At 51.7% G+C, this 21,653-nt stretch overlaps 2 protein-coding genes across 4 annotated transcripts in view; one reads left to right on the top strand and one right to left on the bottom strand.

Annotated features, from left to right (window-relative positions):
- Positions 1-12,674, top strand: part of DAAM2 (dishevelled associated activator of morphogenesis 2) — a 101,851-nt gene extending 89,177 nt beyond the window's left edge. For both annotated transcript variants that reach the window (XM_058554437.1, XM_058554436.1), the window contains 9 exons: positions 702-786; positions 2,365-2,471; positions 2,588-2,676; positions 6,479-6,647; positions 6,840-6,947; positions 7,915-7,975; positions 9,214-9,345; positions 10,567-10,737; positions 11,070-12,674. In XM_058554437.1, the coding sequence (XP_058410420.1) occupies positions 702-786; positions 2,365-2,471; positions 2,588-2,676; positions 6,479-6,647; positions 6,840-6,947; positions 7,915-7,975; positions 9,214-9,345; positions 10,567-10,737; positions 11,070-11,291 (1,144 nt within the window). In that variant the 3' untranslated portion in view covers positions 11,292-12,674. The remainder of the gene's footprint in view (positions 1-701; positions 787-2,364; positions 2,472-2,587; positions 2,677-6,478; positions 6,648-6,839; positions 6,948-7,914; positions 7,976-9,213; positions 9,346-10,566; positions 10,738-11,069) is intronic.
- A 2,646-nt stretch (positions 12,675-15,320) lies between these two features.
- Positions 15,321-21,653, bottom strand: part of MOCS1 (molybdenum cofactor synthesis 1) — a 33,757-nt gene continuing 27,424 nt past the window's right edge. The window contains exons 8-11 of one of the 2 annotated variants that reach the window (XM_058554434.1): positions 21,295-21,405; positions 18,811-18,931; positions 18,268-18,315; positions 15,321-16,310 (exon numbers count right to left, since the gene is read on the bottom strand). In XM_058554434.1, coding sequence (XP_058410417.1) covers positions 15,550-16,310; positions 18,268-18,315; positions 18,811-18,931; positions 21,295-21,405 — 1,041 coding nt within the window. In that variant the 3' untranslated portion in view covers positions 15,321-15,549. Of the gene's footprint in view, positions 16,311-18,252; positions 18,316-18,810; positions 18,932-21,294; positions 21,406-21,653 lie in introns of both variants that reach the window. The other variant, XM_058554435.1, reaches the window with a different exon arrangement.

Raw genomic sequence — 21,653 nt, 5'->3', positions numbered from 1 at the left:
ACCTCTGGGACATCCACCCCCTTTTCCTGCCACAAAGCCCCAGGCCTCAGTTTCTCCCTTTTGATGGTGGGGAGAGTTCTGCATCCCCAGGGCTCCCAGTGAGTGTGCATCGGGAGCGGATGGGGAAGGGCTGTGTGTGTGCACGTGCACACACGCATGTGTGGGAGGTGGCTTCTCCCTCTCCCAGACAGCAAGACGGACTGGAACAGCTGTGTGGGAGCTGAGGCGCTGTCAGATGACTGAGAACTATTCTGTCTTCTAAGAATGGAGGAAGCAGGAAAATGCCCCCCGAGTGGCCTGCCCAAATTCCCATCCTCCCATGGAGCTGCTGTAGATACCTCAGGCATGAAGAGAAGGAGAAGGATCAGAAATCCTTTGCCCTGTCTCTCAGTCTACACTCACGATGGCCCTTTTACTTCCAAATGTCCCTATCAGCTCTGACAGACACTCAAGCGAGAGACCAGAGACTCAAGACTCAGGTCTCCATTTAGAAACTAAAATAGCTCATTATGGAATCATGGAGTGAACCACGTTAGTGTATTCTGAGGAGGCTTTGCAGAGGAGGTGAGGAGGGAGTACTGTCAAATGTTCACTTAGGGAGAGAGAAGGCTGGGGCTCTGTCTTCAGGAGGAGAAGGTCTGGGGTCTATCCTGAGCAGAAGGGCCAGGCCGGGCTGCTCAAGGGCTGGGCTGTTGCCATAGGTTGAAGCTTTCTAACGAGGAGATCCGGCAGGCCATCTTGAAGATGGATGAGCAGGAGGACCTCGCCAAGGACATGCTGGAGCAGGTGAGGCCCCGGGCAGGGAGGGGGGCTGAAACTAGGGGGGCAGCTATTCAAGGAAAAATCAGGCTATGGGCTGGAGGAGCGAGGGGAAAGGTTTATAGAAACTCCCCTGTGCCAGCCTTTCTGAGGGGAGGCCAGAAAAGGCATCTTTTCCAGGAGATTGAGGCCCTCGAAAGGAAATATGAGGTATGATACCCCACAGGTCTTAAGGCAATGTCAGAGTGACCCATAGTCAGATCTTCCCCAAATCTCTTCCACCTCAATTTTTTGTGTCCTTCAAGAGAAACCTAGATAACACCAAACAAAATGACCATCAACTGGACTTTTAAAAGAACTCTGCTCATCAAAAGGCACTATTGCTAGAGTGAAAAGACAAGCCAAACCTTGGAAGATATCTGCCTTATGTGTATCTAGCAAAGATCTCATATTCGGAGTCAGTAACTCTACAAATCAGTGAGAAAATGACAAAGAGCTCAACTTAAAAATGAGCAAAAGACTTGAACAATTACTTCATGAAAGAGAATTTCCAAATGGACATATTATTAGTCATCAGAGAAATACAGTAAAAGATGCTTAATACTATTAGTCCTCAGAGAAATATGGTAAATCACAGTGACGTAGCACCACACACCTACTAGAACAGCTAAATTAAGAAGATGGACAATGCTAAGTGTTGACAAGGACGTGAAGCAACTGGAATTCTCATTTGGTACAATGATTTGGCAGGCAGTGCACACCAAGGCTAAACAGGCACCTACCCTATTGTCCTGCAGTCCCGCTCCTGGGTACACACTCAGGAGAAATGAGTACACATGCTGGCTAAAAGACATACATGAGAATATTTATAACAATTGTATTTATAAAACCCTCAAACTGTGAACAACCCAACTGTCCATCAATAGGAAAGTGAATAGACCATGGTATATTCCTACAATAGAATACTACTCAGCAGTGAATAAAAACGAACTACCAATACTTACGACATGAATGAATCTCAGATGTTATGTTGAGTGAAAGAAGCCAAACACCAGGAGGACACACAGTATGAGTCCATTTATATGAAGTTCAAGAATAGGCACATCTAATCTAAGGTGGTAGAATTCAGTTGAGAGGCTATATTGGGGGGAGGGGGTGGGTTGGCTTATTGAAGTAGTGCAGGAGAACTTTCTGGGTGGATGGAAATCTCCTGTATCTTAATCTGGATGGTGCTTCAATGGGTGGATAGTTTTGTCGAAACTCATTGAACTGCACAATTAAAATGGATGCATTTTATTTTATGTAGATTAGAGCTCAATAAAGTTGGTTTAAAAAATCATTGAGCTGTACATTTAAGAATAGTGTACTTTACTGCATGTAAGTTATATCTCGATTTTTTTGTTTTTTTTTAAAGAAGCCTAGAGCTGGGTGCCCTGTCACCTCCTTCGAGCAGATGACATGTAAACCATCCACAGGAGGATGCCTCTCTTTTTTAAGGGGACTCCTCCCCATCTTGAGCCTGGTCAGGGTATGGGCTTCCATGCGCTGCACCCCCATATCGCCTTCTCACCAGTTTCCCTTTTGACCTTCACCTGTTCTTTGCAGCTCCTCAAGTTCATCCCGGAGAAGAGCGACATTGACCTCCTCGAGGAGCACAAGCATGAGATCGAGCGGATGGCCCGTGCTGACCGCTTCCTCTATGACATGAGCAGGTCTGGGCAGCGGGCATGGCAGGAGGGGCTGGGGGGGACGCAGGCTAAGGAGGAGGCTGGCGCTGGCAGCTGGGGCTGGGGGGGCCAACTCATGATGTAGCTCGCCCTGTCCACAGGATTGACCACTACCAGCAGCGACTGCAGGCCCTCTTCTTCAAGAAGAAGTTCCAGGAGCGGCTAGCTGAGGCCAAGCCCAAAGTAGAAGGTACGGCTGAGGGTGTGGAGGAGGCCTGGAGGGGAGGAGCATCTGGAGAGGCCCGGGGGTGGGAGTCAATGAGCAGGGGTGGAGGAAAACTCTTTCCTTCTTCTTGATCCGCCCAAAAAACCACAGTCGAGGACAAAATTTAAAACTTTGATTTTTGTAGATAATTGTGCTTGTTTATATTAGCACATGTGCCAGCCATGCAACACATTCCCTGTACCTCGGCATGCCAACTCTCCAAGGTGGGGGGTCTGTTGACATCTGCCCCAGCATGGGACAGAAGTGCTGAAAAAATCATGATAATAGCAAACACCTAGAACAGTGCCCCACACGCAGTGAGCTCATCCGTCTTTACCCTGCTCGGCAGGTACTAAACTCATAGAGGACCTCTGGACACTAAGTGCGGGCTCTTCAGAAAGTGGGAAATTGAGCATCTGATTTTCTGGGTTGGGGAACCCCTCCTACACAGGCCTTTTCCAGATAAGAACTTTGTAATTAAATGAGAACCACGTGCCAAGAACTGTGTGGAACAATCCACATGGATGGTCTTATTTGGTCCTCACAACCCTATGGGTGCACCATCCTGTGATCTCTAAGTGGCGATATGATAGCTGCTCAAGGACCTGTTAACTCATGGGTGGTAGATCTGGGATTGGAACACAGATGTCATTCTTCAGAATCCATCCTTTCTCTCTTGTCCTGTAGCACTTCCCAGAGGGCATCTCCCTGGAACTTCCTGTGGGGATGGCTGAGGGGCAGGGAGCTAGGGAGCTAGGGGAAAAGGCAGGTGGTTATGATGGTGGGCCGCCATGTGGGCCCAGGAGGGGAGAAGCAGGAGAGGTGGTAAGGACAGGATCAGCAGAGTGGGACAAGACAGCCTGTGTCCAGGATGCTGGGGGACAGGCTGGGGGCAGAACAGAGCATGGGCCCCCTCTGCTGGACACCAGGGCTGGCCAGCACTCTCTGGGATGCTCAGTCCAGAGAATGGCCCTTCCTGGAGTTTGATGGGCTGCTTTGGGGAGGATTCTGGGAGTAGGTCTGGCGGCACCTCTTGCCCTGGTGATGGGTGAATCCTCACCATCACACAACTTTCTTTGTCCTGCTGCTGACTGCCTTTGGGGCATGAGGCACAGATAGGGATTCATTCCAACACATGTGCTCAACTATGTGCGTGTCTTGGGTCCGTGGAGCAAATGTGAGCAATTGCCATTTGGAGCTATGGAACCAGAGTAGTTTAGCCACCGGGTAGGTTTAATCTCAGATAACTTCCTGCTCCCAGGAGACCACTCCTAAGCTCTCCCTAAGAGTTTGTGGATGCTCAGGAATAGTCTCCCTTTAATATCAAGCTAAGCAGAGTGAGACGTGTTTGGGATGGCAAAGCCTGCTGAGGAAATTAATAATTGCCCTACGGTCATAATGGCTCCTATTCTAGAATGGTCTGGAGGTCTCTTCCCTCCAAGAGTTGGGAAGAGGTGGCTGAAGTTGTATCTTATGGCATCAGGTCCATGGGCTTGACTGGAGGTGGAGACAAGAGGCTTGTGCAGGAGTTGGGGTGCATATTCCTGTTTCCAGTTCTGCCAGGAAATATTCCTGGAAGAGCTGAATGGCCCATCCCAGCTGGTTGGTGAGCTGCTGACACCCGCCCCACCCCACACCCCCTAGCAGGGCCTCTGGGTCAATTTTCCAAAAGCCAATTCATCAAATTTGACAAATTTACCAATTCTTCTATGAATATATTCATGAACATATTCTTATGAATGTGTTCATTGCTGAATATACCAAATTTACCGATTCTCATTATGAACGCATTCACTGAATGTAGTCAAGAGGAATATAGTTTCAAATGTAAACATATTCCTATAAGTACATTCATGAATATGTTTTTCTTATGAATATATCTAAAATGTCTGCATTGCATATGGGAGTTTTCCAATATACACTGATTTCCTTTGAACTCTTGTCATCTTCTGTTTGGCCAACATTTTAGCTTTTTTTTTTGAAGATTCCTTTGCAAATTTTTCAAGCAGCTTATCAACCTTAGAAAAACTATCCCGGCCAACATAAATTGCTGGAAACTTTCATAAGTAGTTTTTTTTAAAGTAAACTTTTTATTGAAATATGCACCTAGAAAAGTTCAGACATCATAAGAGCCCTACGAGATGGAAGATCTTAAAGTGAACTTACCTGTGCAGTCAACACCCAGATCAAGATATGGAATGTTCCCAACCCCTAGAGCCTTTCGCCATGTCCCCCTCCAACCACAGCCCCCTCCCTCAAGGTTCTGTCTGTCTTGAACTTTATAGAAATGGATAATATAGTACAAATAATTATACGCTGGTTTCTTCGGCTCAGCAGTGAGGTTGTAAGTCATCCCTATTATTACGTGTAGCAATGGTTATTCATGTTCAGTGCAGCATTTTATTCCATCGTATGAATATACTATAATTTATTTACCCAATCTATTTGTAATTTTTTTTAAAAGCAAACTAGAAACCACTCAAATACCCATCAAGAGTGACACCGCTGTTAGGTCACAGAATATGCATATATTCAACTTTAGAAGCTACTGACAAATCTTACTTATTAATCATTTTTAACAGCTTTTTTACAATTTTTAATTACTTTTGAAGATTTTTGCAAACTTTGAGTCAAATGGTTCTCATGGTGTCTTCATAGCAGCATCTTAAAGAATGTCCAGTTTGGCGTAAGCCAAAGATCACCAGAATGGTTTGGTCTTCTTATCACCGAATTTAATAATCAAAAGTTGTATTCTATAACTAATAGACAAAATTTCGGTGTAGGATTTGTATTCCAGTGCTGCACATCCACCATAAATACAGAATAGCTCAGGAAGGGCTGGAGCATCCACATCAGAATGAAATACTGAAGTTTTGCTTACTGTTAGCCTTAGTTTGTATTTCTAACAAAGGTGTCAGTTAAGGCTTTGTGGGGAAATGGTTAAAATGCCTAAAGCTTAGAAAAATTTTTAAAATGATATAAATTGTTTCTCAAGGGGGCCGGCCCCCTGGCGTAGCGGTTAAGTGCACGGGCTCTGCTGTTGGCGGCCCAGGTTCGGACTCTGGGTGCGCACCAATGCACCGCTTGTCAGGCCATGCTGTGGCGGCATCCCATATAAAGTGGAGGAAGATGGGCACAGATGTTAGCCCAGGGCCAGCCTTCCTCAGAAAAAAGGAGGATTGGCATGGATGTTAGCTCAGAGCTGATATTCCTCACACACACACACAAAAAAATTGTTTGTCAAGTAACCTGTTTAATCAAAATGACACCATCAACTATAAAGCACACCATTATCTTATAGAACAAAAATATGGAAATATAATTGATGACATGTTATAATTTGATTGACAGATTTTTTTCTTTCCAAAAAATCAGTAAAATTCATCATTTCAAAAGAGTCAGGAATAGTCCAATAATCTGTAAAATGCTGCAATTTAAATTTTTAATCACTAGGATTAGAAAAGTAAAAGTATTATATTCTTGCATATATTCATAGAAAGACTATACTAATCTTTAAATATATATGAGAAAAGATTTTGAGAGAGTTGGCACATTCTGAGAATGGGTTATTGGGCAAATTGGGTTTTTGGCGAGTTGTTCTGCTTCCCCTGGAGGTGGGCAGGTGTGGAGCAGATGTGGAGTTGTGGGTACCATCTCTGCCCCTGAGAGTACATGACATTTGACAGCCCCTGTTCTGGACCTTGTGGTGGGATCATTCTGGGGTGCAAAGGGACCAGCTGCCCTGGCCCAGTCTGTGCAGGGCTCTGACCTGTCCCTCCTCTCCCAGCCATCCTGCTGGCCTCCCGGGAGCTGATCCGCAGCAAGCGTCTAATGCAGATGCTAGAGATCGTCCTGGCCATTGGCAACTTCATGAACAAGGGGCAGCGTGGGGGCGCGTACGGGTTCCGGGTGGCCAGCCTCAACAAGATCGCCGACACCAAGTCCAGCATTGACAGGTGGGACCCTGCCTTCTTCCTTAGCCCTCCATCTCACCCCATTCTGGCCTCTCCCCTCCTCCCCCTTCAACCCTTCCTCCATCGCCAACCCAAACTGGTCACCTCTTTCCCCTAACACCTCACCCAGTTTCCTCCTGACCTTCGTCCCCAAATTCCCCAATACTTTACCCCTGACCTGACTTTCATTTACAGAAATATCTCTCTGCTCCATTACCTGATCATGATCCTGGAGAAGCATTTCCCCGACATCCTGAACATGCCCTCAGAGCTGCAGCATCTTCCAGAAGCCGCCAAAGTGAAGTAAGGGGTCCCTGTGAGGCTTCCTTCTCCCTGTGATGATACACACTTTTGTCTAAATTTCCTCCTTCAGGGCTACTCTGGGCCAACTAGGAATGGGCAGCGTCTCAGGGTTAGCTCTGGGAGAAGCAAACGAAGACATATTTGCTCTCAAATCCTTATTTCAGAGATGGTCCCGGGAAGCACAGTAGATGGTCCCCAGGAGTGGGGAAGTGAGCCAGGGCTGGGAGGAATGCCCAACAGGAGCATTATTAAGCCAGTGACCACTATAGGCAATTGGAGTTTAATCCCTCCAGGGGAGTCTGGGAGACAGTGTAGGACACTTGTTCTGCTTATCCCACCCAAAGGGCGAGGGAGCTGGGACATCATATACCATCTCCTGTCAGTCACTGGCTGAGGGGTTCTGAGGGGCCAAAACTTTCTGACCATGGGTACAGGCTTTGACCCCCAGAAAAAGTGCTCACACAGCTGGAAGTCAGGGCTGTGACTACAATGGATGGTCTAAGGAGATAGTGTGGGGCACCAACAGTATCTGCTACAGGCAGGAGGTCAGACCTGAACAGATATAGGCTGATAGAAACATCTCCAATAGAAGTAGAAATGTGGTGATAAATGGTTAATGTTGTGTCAAATGCTTACTGCATGCAAGATACCATGTTAAGAGCTTATAAACATTATCTGGTGGTGATAAAAATAGATAAACCCAAGCCAGAGGCCATGTGTTGGAAGCCTTCTAAGACACAGCATGACATTTCTGATCTGCGGGGATCTAGAGAACATAAGTTGCACCCCTGTTATCTTATAGAAGCACAGACAGAGCATGAAGGGGAGGTGATTTGCCAGGGCCACATGTTAGTGGCCAAAGCAGGGCTGAAGCCCAGGTCCAGTAACTCGCAGGCCATTGTGCTGGGCACTGCCCTCTCCCTGAACCACCCTCAGCTCCTCTCCCTCCCTCCGTGTCCTCCCACAGCCTAGCAGAGCTGGAGAAGGAAGTGGGCAACCTCAGGAGGGGCCTCAGAGCGGTTGAGGTGGTGAGTACACCTGCGTCTATACCTGCCTGGGTTTGGGGGGATGCTTTCCCTGCTGCCTGTGTTGGCTGCTGCCTGTAACCGGGTCAGATGGTGGATTCCTAGATGCGGACCCTGTCTGGAGCATTTCTGTGACCCAGAGCTCCTGGCTGGGGTGGTAGAACAACTGGCACAGTGGGTGCAGCCTCTGGCACAGAGTCAGCCCTCAGGAAAGGATGATTGGATTATCTAGGGCTTAACTTTAGGCTCTTAAAGAGGGGACATCTGAGTCCAGCCAAGTCACTGTTCAACATGTCTATTGGGCAGTGGAGTGGAATGAACCATAAATTGGCCACATGCTTAAGTTTGATCAAGTGGACCTGAGAGAGGATCCACATCCTTGGAAGCTGGCTAGGGGCAGGTAGCACATAGTGTGACACTGGGGGCCGCTGTCCCCAGAAGTTCCTGTCTTATGTCTCTTCACCTCCTCCTTGGGCCAGTAGAGGACCCAGGGGCTGCATTCTTTGCTGGAGACCCAGGTCTCTGGTCAGCACCATTCCTGCTCTGATAGTATCATCTGAGAAGCCATCTCTGGCTGCGGGCTAGGCTGGCCCAGGATGAGGATGTCTCCAATCCTTTGTCCCCCACACCCAGGAACTAGAGACCCTTCCCATCTTCATGGGTTTAGGGAGGTAGGCGGGTAAGGGGAGAATGGGCTTAGAGAACGAAGTATGAGAAAGAACCTTTCATTGCCACTATGGTGGGGGGCAGGGGTGGTTTCAGTTTGGAGCCTTTTGAAGTGCCACCCAAAGCGCGGCCCATGGACCAGCAGCGCTGCATCAGCTGGGAGATTCAGAAATGCATCTCACACTTGAGTCTGTACACAAATCACCCGAGGGTCTTGTTAAAATGCAGATTCTGATTCTGCATGTCTGGAGTGGAGCCTGAGAGTCTGTGTTTCTTCATATTTCCCAGATGATGATGAGGAGGCTGCTGGTCCCAGACCACATTCTAGGTAGCAAGGATCTAGAGAAAGAAAGATGGCCATGGTGGCCGAGGGAAGGATAGAGGCAGGGTGGACTGGCTGACAACTCTCACAGTCTTTGCCACTCTTAGAATTTGGAGACTTGGGGTGTTCCCTCTGCCGGAGGAAGGCTCGATCTCCTGTGATGGGCAAGAAGGGTGGGAGATGTGGTGACCCCCAGGATGCCTGACTTTCATCCTGGCAGCTGTCTCACCAGCATTTCACTCTCCCTCCCCAGGAGCTGGAATATCAGAAACACCAGGTGCGGGAACCGAATGACAAGTTTGTCCCCGTCATGAGTGACTTCATCACAGTCTCCAGCTTTAGCTTCTCAGAGCTGGAGGACCAGCTCAGTGAGGCCAGGGACAAGGTAGGGTGCCCCAATCCCACCCCCACTCCTCTCCAACTCAGCCCCTTCACCCATCCCTACCACAGATGGCCCAGAAGGGACAAACCCAGAGTGCACCGGGATCCAGAGAGGTTAAGTAACTTGCCTGGGGTTGCCCAGCTGTGATAGACAGAGCTGGGTTAGAATCCTGACTCCAGAGGTGGGCTTTGGTCTCAGTTGCCATGCATCTTCCTGCTTCTTGCACTAACACACACATGGACCCCATCTGTGGGGGTCTTGTTAAAAAGTGGGTTGTCAGGGGCCGGCCCAGTGGCATAGCGGTTAAGTTCGTGTGCTCTGCTTCCGTGGCCCGGGGTTTGCTGGTTCGGATACTGGGCACAGATCTACTCACCACTCATCAAGCTATGCTGAGGCGGCATCCCACATAGAAGAGCTACAACTCTGCAACTATGATACACAACTAGGTACTGGGGCTTTGGGGAGAAAAAAGAAAAAGAGGAAGATTGGCAACAGATGTTAGCACAGGGCCAATCTTCCTCAAAAAACCCCCAAAAAACCAACAAAAAAAAACAAAAATAAAAATGGGTGGTCATTCAAGCGTCTGGGGCAGGGCCTGAGAGTCAGCATTTCTAACAGGCTCCTGGGAGATGCCATGCTGCTGGTCCATGGAGCTCACCTTGAGTAGTGAGGTCTTTTTTAGAGGATTTTGAGTGGGTTGAATTAGAGGTGGCAGCTCTCAACAAAAGTCAGAACAATGCCTGGCACATATGACACATCTATTAACCCATTTAACCCCCACAACACCACTACAAAGAAGTTCTATTATTATTTCCATTTTACAGATGAGGAAACTGAGGCACAGAGGGGTTAAATAACTGGCCCAATAACTATATGATCTCTGAGGTCCTTTTGAGTTCAGACCAGGCAGTTCCTGACCTTAGGAAGTGCTTCCCAAGGTCTAGCTCCTGATCCCATACCTACACCCTAACAGACTGATGTAGCTCTGGGCAGCCTCTGTCAGCCAGCTTAGATCCCTCCCCTCTCCGGGGTGTCGGTCTCAAGCCTTTCTTTCAGCCTTGTGCCTATACTGCTGATAATGGGGTCCCCTCCTCAGCCCTGCCCTCCATACCAAAAGTCCCCAGCCTCAGACTGGGCTCTGCTCTGGCTGGAACCCAGCCAACCCCGTGGGTCGGGCCCACCATGCCCTGGGGTGACTCTCCACCACCCCTTCTCCCCGAACAGTTCTCCAAGGCCCTGATGCACTTTGGGGAGCACGACAGCAAGATGCAGCCAGACGAATTCTTTGGCATTTTTGACACCTTCCTGCAGGCCTTCTCGGAGGCCCGGCAGGACCTGGAGGCCATGAGGAGGAAGAAGGAGGAGGAGGAGCGGCGGGCGCGCATGGAGGCCATGGTGAGGGGGCTGGGCGGGGCGCGACGGGAGAGGCTGGTGTGAGCGGGGTGCTGCTGAGAGAGAACGGTTGCGGTATACGAGGAGGGCAGGGGCCGAGAAGCACTGTAGGGGCTGATGTCGGCGCCACAGGGAGAGAGCAGTGAGACAGGGAGGCATGGGCATCCTGTGAAGGAGGAAAGGGGGGCCAGTTGGTAAACACGAGCATCAAGGCGCACAGCCTAGGAGTCTGCCCCTGGTGGGGAGGGCGTGGTTTGTAAGTCGGACTGTGGGTGGCTGCTCTGGCCTCCGCCCTTTTCTGGTGCCAGCCTCTCTCTCCCTCCTCACCCCTCCAGCTGAAGGAGCAGAGGGAGCGGGAGCGGTGGCAGCGGCAGCGGAAGGTCCACGCGGGCAGCGCGCTCGAGGAGGGAGGCGAGTTCGACGACCTGGTGTCGGCCCTGCGCTCAGGAGAGGTTTTTGACAAGGACTTATGCAAGCTGAAGCGCAGTCGCAAGCGATCGGGGAGCCAGGCCCCGGAGGTCACCCGGGAGCGGGCAATCAACAGGTTGAATCATTGACCTGGGGCCTGGCCACAGCAGGAGGCCGGGAGACAGGGATGGACCGAGAGGGGCTGAGTGGAGGAGACCATAATGCTTAAACAACTCGGTGCTCGGTTCAGGGCCCTGGGGTGGGCGCTGTGTGTGGCAGGACCAGGTCTCCCCACACTTACCTGAAGGAGCTCCTCTCCCCTCCTCTTCCTGTTGTTCTTTCTGCATCCCGGCCCCTAGGGGTCACTCTGAGGCTGACTTGGACATCCTTGGCCAGCCCAGCTGAAGGAGCCCTGCTCCCTGTCCCCAAGCATGGGTACCCACGTTGGCACAGAACTTTCCAGATCTAGACTGGACTGGTCCACCGACCTTGTCCAGATTTCATGTGCAGTGGGAGTAACTGTGGGGTGGGCGCCCTGACAGCCAGGGCGAGAATCCAGGCTCCCATCCCTCAAGAGGCGGCTTCATGGAACATTGGTCTGGGGGTGAATTTTCCTCTGGGATGGAAAAGGAAGAGGCATTATATATTCTAGCTAGGAATGTTCCAGAAAAACAAAAACAAATGCTGGGAGGATGATGCAGGGACCAAGTCATCAGGATAGAGTAGCAGTGCCCATTGCCTTCATCACAAGTCCTGTGGCCCCTCAGTCTTGCATGTCCTAAGTCTCTCTCTCTTTCTTTCCTACTGCCACCTCCATCCTATCTACTAATCTAGAATCCCAGAAAACTCACCTTTGGGTTCCCACGACTGTGGCTCACTATCCAGGTACTTGATGAATCTGGTAAGGGAAGGAGTTCAAGAAAAACCCCCACTCATCACACCTTGTGCCTTGGGCATAGGGACCCTGGAACAAAACTCTCCCCACCTCCCTTGTAGAGCCAGACCATTGTCTTGAAGTGAGACAGTGACCTCACATGTTGCCTAGGAGTTCCCGATAGCCCCTCACCAGAGGGCAGCACTTGAATGCCTAGCTCCACCCTGTAGCTTCTTGGTCTACCACTTAATGTTACACAGACCCCAAACTCTTTCTCTAATATCTGCCTCAGAGCAGAAGCCACAGTGACCTCCTACTCTGTCCAGCCTGCAGGAGACCACTTCAAACTATCTGTATCTGGCTGAAGCTGGCCCTGGGGCATCAGGTCCTGAGAGGGTCCCAAGGGCCAGAGCTGCCCTCTGCATTTACATGCCATCTCTGAGGGTGTCTCCTCCTCTGAGGCATTCAGACTGGGGGACAGTGCAGGCAGGGGAAACTGGGGAATGCACTGCCTGAAGGAGCCAAGGGCAGAAGGCTGGAGGGGGGCTCCACCCCCTCATCTCTGGTACCAGATTTGGTTCTCCCACCTGACTTCCAAGGGGCCCATTCTGGTCCTCCTGTTCATTCCATTCTGTCCATCTTGAGCTGTCTTTGGGCGGGGGGGGGGGGGGGGGGGGGCAAATGGCTGTCTCTAAACAAAGTTTTCTGTCTTCTAAAAGAAGGGAGGTGAGGTCAACTCTGTCAAGGCTTATTTTCAAAACCTTTTCTCCCCCAGAGTTGACCTTCCATCCTCTGTGTCTGTGAGACCGGCCTCAACCTTTCTTCTTGCCCTTCTATCCTCCTGCCCTTCCCTTTATGCTTCTCACCTTCCAACCTACTCCTCCAGCTCAGGGTTATTGCCAGTGGACAGACTGGCAGGCTGGGCCTACTCTTCAGCTGCCTATCTTTTTCCTGCATCAGATTCCTAGGGGTGGAACCATAGTAGCGGCAGGGGAAGAAACACAGGGTTGGTGAGCCCAGCATGTGTGTTGGTTCGAGGGGGAGGGATCTGAGCAAATGTAGGCCTGGCCAGGACAGGTGTGAAGAGGCCATCCTGGAGTCCAGGTGAGGGCAAGATGAAGGCTTCCAGGAAGAGCAGCTGCAGAGAGCTTCGTTATGCCCATCTCAACACCTGAGAGCCCCCGATGATGGAAAGGTTGTGGGTGGGGTCTCTGAAGGTCCTCTCCCAAACTGGCCGGGCTGAGGTCAACCTAACCCAGGGGGACAGGGAACAGGGGAGGGCTTCACTTCTACCCAACAGGCATGTCCAAATCCTGGCCTTCCCGTCCACCATGGAAGACTGGATCCGCACCAGGAAAGAAAGCATACAGAAGCTGTTCAAGACACGTTGGATCCGCAAAAAAGCAGTTTGGTTTAACTGTTTACAGAGGACACATACATTGTTCCAGGGCTCAGCCTCCTCACCCCCAAAGATTCTTCCATTTCTATTTATTATTTTCTAGATCTGGCCAGTTGCTCTGGCACCAGATGCCATTGTAGCCAGATCTCCAACAGTGCCTTGGACCATGGATCATCAAGGCTGACTCAGCAACGGCTGAGTTGGTCCTTGATATGCTAAATGTTTACGCCTATTATATTTGTTCCTTGGTTTTTCCCAGTGCCCTTCTCACCCCTCCTGCCACCTTTGGGTAAATTTCTCCAGCTGTCTAATTTTGTGTCCAATGTAAGCTTCAGTTAACTATGTCACCTGTCCCCTTCTCAGCAGCAGCACCCACTCCTCCTCCCCTGTGATGGAAGTAAGATGTGTTTAGGGCAGTGGGAGGAGAAAGTTCTCCAGATGGGGAATGGTCTGGTCCAGACTCTCCTCATCCGATTTCCACCCACGGAGGAGCCGTGACCATCTCCCCTCACCTCTACCAGGGACACCTTCATGCCAAGGCTGCTCTCACCAGCTGTCTCAGACCACAAAGGAGGCTAATGTACAAAATCTGCAGCGTCCTTTTTACCTGCACCTTTTTTTATAAGAATATATTGTAATACTAAAAAATATTAAATCCATACCATCCCCATCCAGCCTGCCTTGAAACGTGTGCCTTCTTCCCACGAGGGGATTGAGGTGGGCTGGGGAGCAGGCACAGCCCATGGTGTGCTGGAGCCAGCTTGTACCAGCTCTGAGGGCGCCAGCTGTTACATTTTTAAGAATTTTGCAAGCCAGTTCATGTTGTATGGTAGCTTGAAATTGGCCATGGAATTTGGCTTTTTCTTTTCCCAAGAGCTCGTTGTTCAACAGTTGCCAGCATACCTGGGTGTAGGGCAGAGGGGAGGTAGGCGGGGGGTGGGGGTGGGGTGAACTGAGGATAGACCCAAAGCAGCCTATCCACACTAGAGAACCCAGCGAACGAGTCCAGTGTTTGAGGATGTGCATACAGGAGCCTCTAACTGCACCCTCCTGATCTCTGACATGGTCGATGAGCTTCGGACACCCCCACAGGGCAGTTTTACTGTAGCTGGTGCCTCCCACTCCACTCCTACCTTCTCCCACAGGGAAGACGGAGAACATGCGTCCACAGGGAAGACGGAGAACATGCGTCTCTGGCTCCTTCGCCCAGGGGAGTGGGCCTTGGGACGGGGTTGGGGTTGGGGTGGGCGTGAAATCGTGCCCCTCGGTGCCCTCTGCACGGACACAGACCTCACTCTTGCATCTCCAAAGTTGACATCGTGGCTTTATTTGTGTGCTGTGAGGGTGAAGGCAACCTTCAACTCTTTTTTCCCTGATATGTTCTAGAATAAAGGGGTGTGGGTAGTGGATGGGACGGGAGTGCACGGGGCCAGGTGTGGGATGTGTGGTTGGTCAGGTATCCTCAGGGCTGCGGCCCACGTGTACGTCCTGTTTGAGAGGAAGGAGCCGGCAGGACGGGGCAATTGTTAAGCAAGAGCCTGCAAGTTCAGTGGGACGTGGGCTCAGGCGAAAGGAGCGGGTAACCGGCTCTTTCAAAGGAGGGATGGTGGAGCGGGACAGAGAGGCGGGCTGTGGCTCCAGACTTGGGGAGGCAAGGCTGCCGAGGGGAAGTCGTGACACGTTCTAACGCAAGCTGTGCTTGTCCCTCCTCAAAGTGGGTTTCTCTGCTTAATGAGCCCTTATTGTCTCCCCAGGGAAGTAGGAGAAGAGAAAACCCATCATGAGAAGTGTAAGTTATGGGCTGGATCATCTGAAACGTGTTGTCTGAAATAGTCCACAGATAACACGATGTGGCCTTTTGGTTATCTAGCATTGCTTGCTGTGACCCCCCCACCCCCACCCCTCCTGTGACCTTCGTGTCCAGGAAGGCTGAGGGCCCGCTGTTTCCTCTCTGAATAAAGGGAACCCCACAGGTTTATAGCTCATCCAGCAGTAGGCAGTGGGCCGACCTTGGGTTCCTACTGGTGAAGGTAAACAGTGATGGGGTTAAAGGAACTTGACGTCTGTCAGTTGGCCCAAATTGGATCCCATCGCATGATCCAGCTGGGCCATGGGCAAGAGGGGGGCAGGAGCTCTAAGTCCGATGGAAGTCCCCCCGCTGACCCCCAGTCTTGCTAATGAGCTTGATCTCCCCCAACACGATGTCCCTGCTGACGGCCTTGCACATGTCATACAGTGTGAGGGCGGCCACAGCAGCTGAGGTCAGGGCCTCCATCTCCACCCCAGTGGGGCCCCGAGCCCGGCAAGACGCCTGGATCCCCACGGCATGGCGCGTGCTGTCCAGCTCCAGCCGCACCTGGACGTGGCTCAGGGCCACGTGGTGGCACAGAGGAATCAGCTGGCTGGTCAGCTTGGCCGCCTGGATACCAGCCAGCTGGGCTACCACCAAGGCATCTCCCTTCTTTAGCTGGTTTTCTTGGACGAGCTTGAAGGCCACGGGCCCCAGGAGGACCACGCCTGAGGCCACAGCCACCCGCTCTGTGTCTGGCTTCTGGCCCACATCCACCATAGCTGCCCGTCCTTCAGTGTCCACGTGGGTTAGCTGGTCCGAGGTTGGCAGGGGTCCTGAGTGGGTGGCAGGAGCCGGGGACACTGGGCTAAGGCACTTTGGGTTGGTATCTGAGTCTAGGTGGGAACTGTAGTGTCTCTGAGGGCAGCCAGACCCCAGCCACCACTGGGCAAGGGGAGGGGTCTGGGGGACCCAGCATCCTTTCCACAAAGTTGCCACCTGGTTGGAGAAACTCATTCTGTGTCTCAGACCCTGAACACGGAGGGGGTCCCAGGAAGAAAAGCTCAGAATGGCTGGCGGGGAATCTTGGCGCATCAAAAATAACTCTGGAAGGAAAGAGAAAAAAGACTAAGTCCAAACTGTTTCTCCCACCTCTTCCCCCAACCCTTTCCCTACCCGACCTCCAGCTCTCTCTCTCACACTGGGGAAAGAGGAATGAGGAGCAAAAAGCATAGCCAGAAGAGAGAAAACAGAAGACACATAGATAGAGAGTCCCCAGAATACAGGTTTGCAGCCCTTCCCACCAGGTGTGACACCAGTTTCCAACTGTCCTGCAGTGGTGCTGTGGGGGTACTCCTGGGCTCCCCTCTTCACAAAAACTTTCTTGTTACCAAAGTTCTCTTAAGAAAGACCTAAGGTCTGAAGACTGAAGCCTGGATAAGATGACCTCTCCATGGCCCTTTGTTTCTTAAAACTATAGTGAGGTTCAGCCTGAATTACCAATTAGTTTCATCTTCATATTCTCTGTGAAGAGTTAATAGTAATCATGTAGTTTATAGACAATATACTAAAGGAACTATTTAATCTATTGAAACAATGTCTTTCAAGCCCCTCAAGCACATGAGAATGCACACAAAGTGACAGACTGATTGAAATGGTCCCGAGGGCCTTGGGAACCTTGCAGGCTCTTGTTACTCAAACGGTGGTCCAGGGACCAGCAGTGCTAGTACCGTCTGAGAACTGTTAGAGATGCAGAATCCCACTCCAGACCTCCCGAATCCAGATCTGAAATAACAAGATCCCCTAGTGATTCATACGCACACGGAAGTCTGAGAGCCCTGTTCTAGGCGACTCTTGGTTTTATAGAAACCCAACTACTTTAGTTACTCTATATCCTTGAGAGTAATAATATTCCTTATGAAGTAAACAGGTCTCCCAACTTGCAGCTTTCCATCATGCCCTGTGCCCCCTACCTTGTCAATGTCAGAGGCACAACCTCCCTTCTAGGGGGGCCATCAAGACATCCCCCACTCCTTGCCATCAAGGTTTGTCAGCATGGACCAAGGCCCAACAAGAGGACTCTGATGCTGGAGGTGGGAGGAGACAAGAGATGATAAAGTTTTCTTCCCAGTGGAGTGCTTTGGGGAGCTGCCTTTCCTTCTGTGCGTGGCTGGTATGCAAGGGTGGTCCTTGGGCTGTCTCTGGCCCACTCCAGACTGTTCTCCTCTGGCCCACTGGGCTCACTCAGCTCCAACCTCTGGAGACAAGAATCCCTTCCCTTAGTTTTCCTCACTGCTTTCTCTTGTCTAGTGGTACAATTCAGAGGCCCAGATCTGGCTGCGGCTAGGGTGGGGGCGAGGTGTCACCTACTGTAGTCTGGGCATTGTGCCAGAGGGGTAACAGCATTCCTAAACCTCATGGACCAGCCCAGTTCCCAAGGGTCGAGACCACATATGGCTTTATTAAAAAGGTGTTTTTCGTTGACACATCCAATGCACATGAGAGATGTCCTGTGCACATAAGCTCCCAGGAGTTAAGGAATTAGAAAGTTGAGGTCCTCGCTGTCTCCTACCTGAAAGGATGAGTAAGATTCTTAGCTTGCTGCCTCAAGCTCTGCCTGGCACAGAAGCGGAACAACACGTTACAGGTGCTAATGATCCAGAGACACGCATGGACTAGCTCACACTACAGAAGAAAAGGGACGCCTGTGATTGTATCCAAGCTGGCAGGTTCTAGAGCTGAGGACAAGCTCTCTGTCTTAACAAGGAGCTCCAGTCTCAGGAACAACTAACTTAGTGATCATAAATCTGGAGGACTTCCTGTCCCGATTTCTGGTGAGACGGATGATTTCTGTGGCATGTACAGTGAGGGGGAGCCGTGGATGGGGAAGAGCAGGAGCAGTAAAGGCTTGAAAGGGTAAGAAAAGATGGAGGTACAGAAGAGAAGTAAGGATGAGAACATCAGGATGAAACGCAGGATCTGGGGGTGCCTTTTGGCAGGGGCCCCACCCCATGGGAACGCCAATGACAAGGGTGAGTGGTTACGTACTGATGGATCACCCACCGATGAGGATCATGGGCCGGTTCTTCATCTGGGAAATATTGAACATGCCTGGAGTGAGGGAAAGATAGGGAGGGAGAGGAGAGTTCACTGAAACCAACGATGGACAAAGTGCACATCCAGGGACATGCACTCACGTGCACCCACACAAAGAGCCCCCTGTACCCTGCAAGGTCCTGGGCCCATGACAGAGCCCAGAACAGTTTGTGGACACCCAGGACCCTGCCCTCCCTGACAGAAGGCAAGGTGTGGGATGAGACAGAGGCAGTGACACCCCTCTTCCCTTGACCCAACAGAACAGCCCAAGAGAATCCGGGGTCCCCTCTCCTGTGCAGTCTTGGCTATGCCAACTTCCCCTGGGAAGGAGAACCATCACCACATCCCAGTCTAGAGGTCCAAGCGGAGGGACTGGGAGCAAGGACAACACTAGTCCCGCTGTCTCCACGCCAGGCTTTCCTTTGTCCTCTCACCCCATAACTATGGCCCTCCCTCCTGACAATGGCCCACCCACCACCCAGCCTGGCCTTCCCCACTCCTGCCCCTCACCTGCATGCTGCCGCTTCTTCCTGCCCACGGCAGCCCCGATGATTCTCAGCAGCTCCTCTTCAGAGGCCCCGGCCCGCAGGTGATCCCGTAGAGAGACTTCCGAGTTCCCAAAGAGGCAGACCTGCAGGGGGTCACCGTGGGGGTGAGGACGACATGCCTCCTGGGTCCCTGAGCCTTGGCCCCCCCATCCCTACAGTCCCCCATGGGCCGAGCACCAGCACCCAGACCTCCCATGCTGGGTCATACTCAAGGCAGGGCTTCCAGCAATGAGAAGCAGAAGGTGCTGGATGGAGGAGTCAGAGAGGCTGGAAGGGCAGTAACCAGAATGAGACATCCCAAGGCCTGTCTGTGACTCATGGCCATGTTTCCTTCAGCTGGTAGAGCGTACTTTAAAAAATTTAATAGTTGCCAATAGAGACAGCACATAAAGATCCAGATCCATACCTTCTCCTGAGACATTCCATCGAATGGCCTCTTTATTGCCTTGAGAATGGAGCCCAACCAGTTAGAGCCGAGTCCTGACAGTCCCCTCCAGACGTGGCATGCACATTCCACTTCAGCTCAGTGCCCTGCTGGTGCCTTCACTCACGGACATTACCTGCCTGCCCTGCACCTACTCCAGTGTGTGATCCCTGACGGGTGGTGGGACAGCAGAGGCTGGTGGGGATGGCATCCTGAGCTCACTCAAACTTGACTCAGTGCTGCCCAGCCTCTGTGAGAGGCTGGTGCTCCGGAGGCTCAGGGACGGGTGAGGCAGTCCCAGAAAACATCCTCCCAGAAAACCTTATAAAGCACCTACTATGTGCCAGCTGTGTACAAGGCACTGTGGACACAGAGACAGAAGAATGTTCGAGAAGCCCGTGACGGCAGAGACCACTAGAGAGGAAATCTAAGCAGAGGGTATACCTACTTCACCGTGCTGGTTAGTGCCCATTCCTCGCTCCCCTACCAGGCCCCAGGTCCCACTCTCTGCCCTTCTCTGCAACCAGGAGGGCCCCAGTGGATGCCGCCTTCTGGGCTCCCCTCCAGCTGGCTTCTGCTTGGGTTTGGCTGATGGCAGATCAGAGGGTGAGAAGAAAGGAAGGTTGGGCATTTCCCCCCTGCTTCCTCCCTGCTCTGATGTCTCCAGCAGTGGCTGCTTCCCTCCACGACTCCAGCACCAACCAGGTGATCACTCCACCAGGCTCCAGCTCTCACTGGGCCCCAGTGACAGCCCTCCCCTCCCCCAGGGGTGGGAACAGCTGTGTGCTGCTGCTCATTGAGTGCCTCAACACCCCTTACAGGTCCCTTAACCCTGCACTATACATAGCCTTTTCATTACACTCTCTTCAACGTCCCACCCTCGGTTTCCCGCATGGGCCCTGACTGACACGGATACCACCCATTGTCTAGGTCAGTTCTACATCTCCAGCCCAGAAAAACCCCTTAGTTTTTACAACTGCTAAACAGTTCCTTTTGGATGTCAAACTTGATGTATCTAAACCCAACCCACCATCCCCCCTCCCCCAATCCTAAACAGCCCAAAAGCCAACCAGCCACCTGGATGCCTTTCTCCGCCCCCCACCTGTGTTACCACGTGCCTTCATCCCTCCTTCCCACCCTCACCTCATACTCTCACGTGTTTGGAACATCTCTAAATGGCGATCTAATCGGTCTTCCTATTTCCAAATTCAACCTATGGGTTCTTCCTAAAACATTAATGGGGGACCCGTCTCCCCCTTGTCCAGAAAATTTGCACAGCGCCCTACTGTCCACAGAACACACTCTGCACCCTCTATCTGGGCATTCAAGCCCTCTACAATGAGGTCTCCCATATCTGACTTTAATCTGCCCTAGCCAAATAACATGAACCCCAGATATGCATCCTCCCCTGCTCTTCTCCTCCTTTACCCATCCTCAAGGCTCACCAAGGTCCACAATGCGCTCCCTCAAGGTCCACTACCCTACGGCCTGTCCAGCCACTCATTTGACAAAGAGTCAGGCACTGACATGCATTAGCTCTTTGTCTGGTCTTACCATGAGCCTTCACGCCCCCACAGGAAACAGGCATGTCTACGCCTCCCTCACATCCCCCACAGGCCTGAACGCACAGTGCGTGCTGATTAGATATGAGTAACGGACACTGGTTTCAGAGCAGAGCCCCTGGCCTGGTGGACAGGGCCAAGCAGGGTGGGGGAGGGGCAAGTTCACATTGATCCTGCACCCCACCCCTCCCCTCTGGTAGCACCAAGTGCTGGAAAGTAGCTTCCAATCAACCGGAAGCCACTTCAGGGACCCAAGGAAGGAAGGAATCAGGGTGACAGTTCCATGGGGACCATGAGTTCACCTTCACCTGCTGCTCCCATGATCCCTCCAAATCTGACACTATTTCACCATCCACCCTATATGACCCACTGGTCTCCCCTCCAATCAGGGGGTGCAGGTGGGAAGAGATATTCAGAACACAGAGGTGGCAAGGGGGCCTTGGGGGAAGGGGATAGTCACCTTGAGGTTGCCGTCAGCTGTGATTCGCAGCCGGTTGCAGGTCCCACAGAAATGCTCAGACATGGACGTGATGAAGCTGACCTGGCCTCGGAAGCCAGGGATTTTAAAGGCCTGAGGGTGGGGGAAGAAGGACAGTGGAGGGGATGGGGATGCGGCTGAGCCCCGGCTCTCGCTCCGACATCCTCTCCCGAGGAGCCCTGCGGAGGGCAGGACCCAAGGCCCTCAGACAACAGAAGACTCCAGTAGGACGGATGACCCCTGAGCTCTCGGCCTGCACCTGGCCTGCCCGAGAGGAAACCTGCTAAGGATACCGGGACCTGAGGGCAGCACGTCCAGAGAAGGCCACCGGGGAGCGCAGG

The sequence above is a fragment of the Diceros bicornis genome, chromosome 14 (genome assembly GCF_020826845.1).
Source record: "Diceros bicornis minor isolate mBicDic1 chromosome 14, mDicBic1.mat.cur, whole genome shotgun sequence".
Lineage (NCBI taxonomy): Eukaryota > Metazoa > Chordata > Mammalia > Perissodactyla > Rhinocerotidae > Diceros > Diceros bicornis.
Note: the sequence above shows the minus strand (reverse complement) of the source record. Positions and strands in the feature narration are given on the sequence as shown.